The 5954-nt window shown below is 30.8% G+C and overlaps 1 protein-coding gene across 1 annotated transcript; it reads left to right on the top strand.

Annotated features, from left to right (window-relative positions):
• Positions 1–4262: 4262 nt before the first annotated feature.
• Positions 4263–5086, top strand: LOC131057079 (early light-induced protein 1, chloroplastic). The gene is made up of 3 exons (XM_057991269.2): positions 4263–4487; positions 4579–4632; positions 4716–5086. The coding sequence occupies exons 1-3, from the start codon at positions 4356–4358 to the stop codon at positions 5058–5060; spliced, it is 531 nt and encodes a 176-aa protein (XP_057847252.2). The 5' UTR covers positions 4263–4355; the 3' UTR covers positions 5061–5086.
• The last annotated feature ends 868 nt before the right edge of the window (positions 5087–5954 follow it).

The following is a 5954-nucleotide window of genomic DNA, read 5'->3' as shown; positions in this document are numbered from 1 at the left end:
AATAATCAAATTTAGAAAATGCTAAACTACAGATACCAAAACCTAACTTCAATGTTGAATTATAAAACTACATGAGCCTAAACAAGAATATATCTACATTCATAATATTAAATTTTAATCTCCTATTAAATTTAAGAAAAAATGTAAAAGAGTTAATGAGCTTGTTAACAAATAGAAAATAAGATACAATAATAAACTGAAAAATAATTCTTTAAATTATAGTGATAAATCAATGAATAAATTGAATATGTTAAGAAAAATAAAAAATATTAATCCAATCAAATATGAATTAAGAAGATTGTAAATAAGAAAACTAGTAAGTGAAAAAGGATATATATCACGACACATGTAAATGATATCCAAACAATTTATATCATTATTACATGAAGAATTAGTATTATCAAAAGGTATAATAATTGCAACAAGGACTAAGGAAGGTGTAACATTATCATATAAAACAACATCCCTAGATAGATAATTAGAATATAGGGTTATCTCATCATTATCATAAGTTAAAGCATGGGAAGTTAGAGTGCTCAAAGGAAAAATATCATCATGTTCATGCATTTGATAACTATCATTAGACATGTGTGGAGTAACAAAATGAATCTAATGGACAAGTGAACTAATTATCCAAAATATAAGGATAGTTGATAGGAACTACCATGAAGGAAGAAAAATTAAGAAAAATGATGAAATAAGACCTACATAGATGACATTCTCATCCATCAAATAAAAATACATAGAACCTAGCAAGTGGGAGCTAAAGTCAAATAGATTGTATGAAGAAATTAAAATTGGTAATACAAGTATGAATAGAAGATAAAAATAAAGGTCTATGAGAATGTAGTCAATGATGTAACCATAATGTGTAACCAAAGGATGATAGGGTAAGATGGAGAGAACATACTATAAAACTCTAAAATCTAATACAAATAAATAAATCATACATCAATATAGGGTGTATCAAAACCTTATTTAGGTTCAAACAAAGGATATATAGTAAGGAAAAATATGAAACTCTATTGTAGAAGTTTTCAACTCTAAGGCTAAACCCTAAATGAGTGTAAGATAAGTCAGGTTCACAAAGATGTAAAGAACATAAATGTTTTCCTTAAAATATGTAGGACTATGAGAATAAATAAAATTATTAAAGAAATAATTAAGATTCAAAAATGAAATGAGCCTAATCATTTTCATATATAGAAATAACCATAAAAATTGAAATGATAGAATATGATAGTTAAATTAAAAATTATTGATGGACTATTATTATTGATATCAATAATCGATTTACCTTGAGAATGTTGTGCTTCGTGTTAAAAAAAAAATTCATTGGTTTAAAACTAATAAGACTCTTTTTTCTTTAGATATATTATCTTAAATGTTAACTATCTATTGTTATGGTTCACATCTATGTTACTATGAAAAAATGTATATTTTAATCAAACTTGACAAAATTTCACAATAGCAACACAAAATACTAAAATATCAAACCTATGTTGAATCAACCCTCTATAGAATACATATTCCCATATACAACATAAAAGTACTTGCAATAATATAAGATGGGGTGATCAAATGAAAGCAAGAGTAGAATAATTTAAATTTGTAAGGCATGCATAAATAAAAGGTAATAAGACAGATCTATGGGAATGTAATAAATAAAATAACCACAATGTAGAATGAAATGTTGAGTGTGTAAGCATAATGTAAAGATCATCCATAAAATCCCAAAATCTAATGTAAATAAACTAGTAATAATACAAGAGTATAGTTTGTATTCAAATCTTATTTATCTTTAAGAGAATGGGTAGTTAGTTAAAAAATAAAAGATGAAATTCTAATGTAGAAGTATTAAACTTTAAAGATAAAACTTAAGGACTGTAACTCAAATTCACAAAGATTTAAGAAAAATAAATAAGTTCCTTAAATTATCTAGGGCAATAAGAAAACATACAATCGATGAAGAAATAATTAATTAATGTAAAGAATATGGGGCTTGTCATTATCCTAAAAATAAATAAATACAAAATTTTAAATAATTGGATGTGAAACTTAGATCAACAATTAATTATGGGAGAACGTTTTTTATTATATTAGAAGAGAGAAGGCCCTGAACCTACAAAACAACAAAATCAGAGTACAACAACAAAAGAGGTGGCATCAAACAACCAGACAAGAAAGCCCAACCAATTGTTCCTCAAAAGTAAAAAAAAATTAACATGACTCTATAACTAAACATACCAATATTAACTAAGAACCACCTTCCAAGCATAGTAAAAGTAATTCGAGTATTAACAAGATTAAGAAATTTAACTATAGAGATAGTCATCATAAAAGTCTTTTTTATGTGGCATGCAAGCCTCATAATATCAGATATACTAACTACAACCACTACTATCTTAAGCAGAATATTAAAAAAATCAAAAAATAAGAAAAATAACTTAATCATTGTTGATCATATCCTAATTTTGCTGATGTCTATTAACCTAATTCACCCAAGTATCCTCCTGATTGTCCTCCCTATCTTCAATGTCCTCGTCCATCTTCCCTTCCTTTTCTAGCTTTCTTGCTTTCTTCTTTATCTTGCTTTGTCCTGACATGAACCCTATTGCAGCTTGTAGTCATCATTTTTTTCTTCCGAGTTCATGGTTCTCTCATTAAGCTCCATAATCTGATCCTCCAAGTTTTTGCTACTTTCTTTGTTTGTCGGAAAATCCAATGAGCAGGGAACCATCTCCTCATCCTCTTGAGGATTGGAAGGTTGTGAATTTTGGTCAGAATCCTCCATGACCTCCTCAGATTCATTCTCTCCTTCCATCTCCTCCTTGTATTTCTCTTCTTGTTCCTCTTCTTCTGCTTGGAACTCTTCATCCTTTGAATCCTCATTAGATATATCCTCCATGTTGTCAATAAATGATTTTCCAATCCTCTTGAGGATTGGAAGGCTATGAGTTATGGGAGAATGTTGTGCTTGGTGTCAATAATTGACTTTCCTTTGTTAAAAAAATTTAAGTCTCTTTTTGATGAAGATATTTGATCCTAAATATTAAATATATATTTCTCTAGTTCATTATATGCTTGCACACTTGATATTAACAAGTACATACCAATTTTTTTTTTCTTTAACGTGCATATAATTGGTTTGATAGATTTTGCATAATATAATTCACTCTCTATGATGTCGATATCCAAGTTGATGTAGGATCAGGTGCTATTTATAAAAATATTCTTAAAATATGTTCCTCAAAATATAATTTACAATGACAAAAAATAGCTCTATTAATGAAGAATAAAAATTTACAAATCAATGATCAATAGAATCACGATATACAATGCCATGAACTAGTTTCATGGATAAATATATCACTTATAAACTAATTATAACATTTGTAGCACAAATAAGAAAAAACCGTAAAATTAAAGGAAGATAGCATGTGTTTTATTTCCATTATTAAAATACCAATTATCTAAGTGTCGTTATCAAGCAATAATTGAATTGATAGATCTTTCTTTGTTTTCTACATCATAGATTTATACATAGTCACTTTAAAATTTAATTAAATTTACAATCAAGATGATAAATTAAAATCATAAACTATCAATCATCTCTATATAATTGAATTATTGAATTATTTACTCATGATAATTATTGATCAAATTCTACATTTAATTAATTTTTTTCTTTTAATTTTGATCCTACGAGATTATAAAAATATGCATCTTGAAGAATATATCATTACCGACCTTTCTCATTCAAAAAAGAGATCCATAAAACAACCGAAAAAAAAGAGTAAAAAATAAACTTCACCTATTCACGTTGGGGAGGCAACTAATATGTGGAAGCTTCACCTATTCACGTTGGGGAGGTGACTGATATGTGGAAGCTTCACCTATTGAACGGTGACCATGACAGAGCGCGTGTTTTAATCAACTTCCCAGAAAAAAAATTCGCAAAAAACATTTCAAATTTTTGTCGCAATAACAACTCATATTCCCAAAATATCTTTCTAAACTCGTTCCCCTGAAACGCTGTAGGACTAAGCAAGGTTTCAAAATAATATCAAAACTGAAACTCGAGTGACCGATGTCCACCTTTGAGTGGACGAAAAATTGGTAGAATCTTCACGGTGAGGAGGAGAGTAATGTGTGGAAACTTCATCTAAACAAATTTGCGGGATTCGCTTCATTCGCTTCCCTGATTCGGTCCATTTTACACCACCAAATTCGATCCTTCCCAAGCTATAAAACCAACAACGAGTCCTCAAGGAGATATTCTAAGTATCAATCATTCTTAAGCAACTCGAAAGGAAAGTACTCGCACAGAATTCATCTTTTCTTAGCACTCATCGATGGCGGCCATGGCTTCAATGATGATGAAAGCACCCGGAGCCCTTAACTGCGGGGCAGTCAAAACGAATAGTGTGGGTCATATCAGTAGATTGCCCAACAGTAGCCTCCAAGTCAAGTGCATGGCTGCAAAGGTTTGCTATTTTGCTGTTGTTCGTTTAGCTATTTTGCTCTTTATTCTTAAAAAGCTTTGGCTAATGCGTTTTATTTTGCTACGTGGATCAGGATCCAAAGGAAACGTCCTCTACTGAAGGCGTTTCTCCTTCAAGCTCTACCAAGGTAAGAAACGCTCTAGATGCCCAATTTATAGTTTATTTATATAATGTGGACAATTTATCTGATATAGGAAATATGGAATCCAGGTGAGCACGAAATTTGGCGACCTGGTTGCGTTCTCAGGGCCTGCGCCGGAGATCATCAATGGAAGGGCGGCTATGTTGGGGTTCGTGTCGGCCATTGCAGTGGAGGTGGCCAGCGGAAGAGATTTGCTGTCGCAATTGAATAGTGGAGGACTGTCGTGGTTTGCGTTAACTGCAGGATTAATGACGGTGGGGACACTGGTTCCCCTGTTCAATGGAATATCGAGGGAGAGCACGTCGCAGCCAATATTTTCATCCACAGCAGAAATGTGGAATGGGCGCTTTGCTATGCTCGGCCTCCTCGCATTGGCTTTCACTGAATACGTCAAGGGTGGACCGCTTGTATAAACACCTTAATATCTATTTCTATTCAAGCACAAGCTCCAGTATTGGAAGCTCTCGCATGGCATTCCATGTTCCAGTGGAATTTTCTTGTACCGTTTAGCATGTCATACAGTTCAATTATACAAAACCTTGTAAAAAATATTCAATCTTATACTATAAAGAAAGTTTGAGTTCAACGACTAGGGCACTTTACTATTTTTTGAAAGCTTGTTAAACAACAAATGCAATTAGATTTCTTAGCGTTTAAATACTCTTATACATTTCAAATATGTTCATAATAATTCAAATCAGTGCAAGAATTTAAATATCTGGTGAACTGGAAGATTTCTCATTGGTCTACCAATTTATGTAGATGTTCAGTCTTATCATACATCTATTAGTTTTACCCATGTACTAATTCATTAATACCTTCATTTTACAATTCTTGTGGCCTAAGTCATTTTGACATGCATAAAATTAATTATATGTCTTTATATCTGATTCCTACAATTTTAAAACTCAAATTCAAATTTTAGTTTACTCATAATCATTTGTTATTTGTCAAAGCTAATTAAACACATGTTTAGATGATTTATAGTTATGTTCTTGTATTTAAAGGCAAATTCATTTGCATTCTTTTAAAAGTTGTGTATGGAAACTTATGTATCCCCATTTAAACTATATTCACATACATTCATTATTTAAATTTATAATATATTACAATCAATTTCCACGTACATCTAGACATTCACTCCATGTATTGAGATTATCATTTCACTATGTGAGTTTTTTTTCATTCGTATTCAAGCTTGATCATATCGTCTATTGGAATGAACCTAACATTTTAAACTTCAAATTTAAGTTCTTAGATCCTAGCCTCATTTATTAGTCATTATGAGCTAGCCTTGTGCATGTTTG

The sequence above is a fragment of the Cryptomeria japonica genome, chromosome 8, assembly GCF_030272615.1.
Source record: "Cryptomeria japonica chromosome 8, Sugi_1.0, whole genome shotgun sequence".
NCBI classification, from domain to species: Eukaryota; Viridiplantae; Streptophyta; class Pinopsida; order Cupressales; family Cupressaceae; genus Cryptomeria; species Cryptomeria japonica.
This window is presented reverse-complemented; position numbering and strand designations above follow the sequence as displayed.

Coding starts and splice junctions, on each gene's coding strand:
- LOC131057079 (XM_057991269.2), top strand. CDS start 4,356: ATGGCGGCCATGGCTTCAATGATGATGAAAGCACCCGGAGCCCTTAAC. Junction 4,488..4,578: donor TCAAGTGCATGGCTGCAAAG/GTTTGCTATTTT, acceptor TACGTGGATCAG/GATCCAAAGGAAACGTCCTC. Junction 4,633..4,715: donor CTCCTTCAAGCTCTACCAAG/GTAAGAAACGCT, acceptor TATGGAATCCAG/GTGAGCACGAAATTTGGCGA.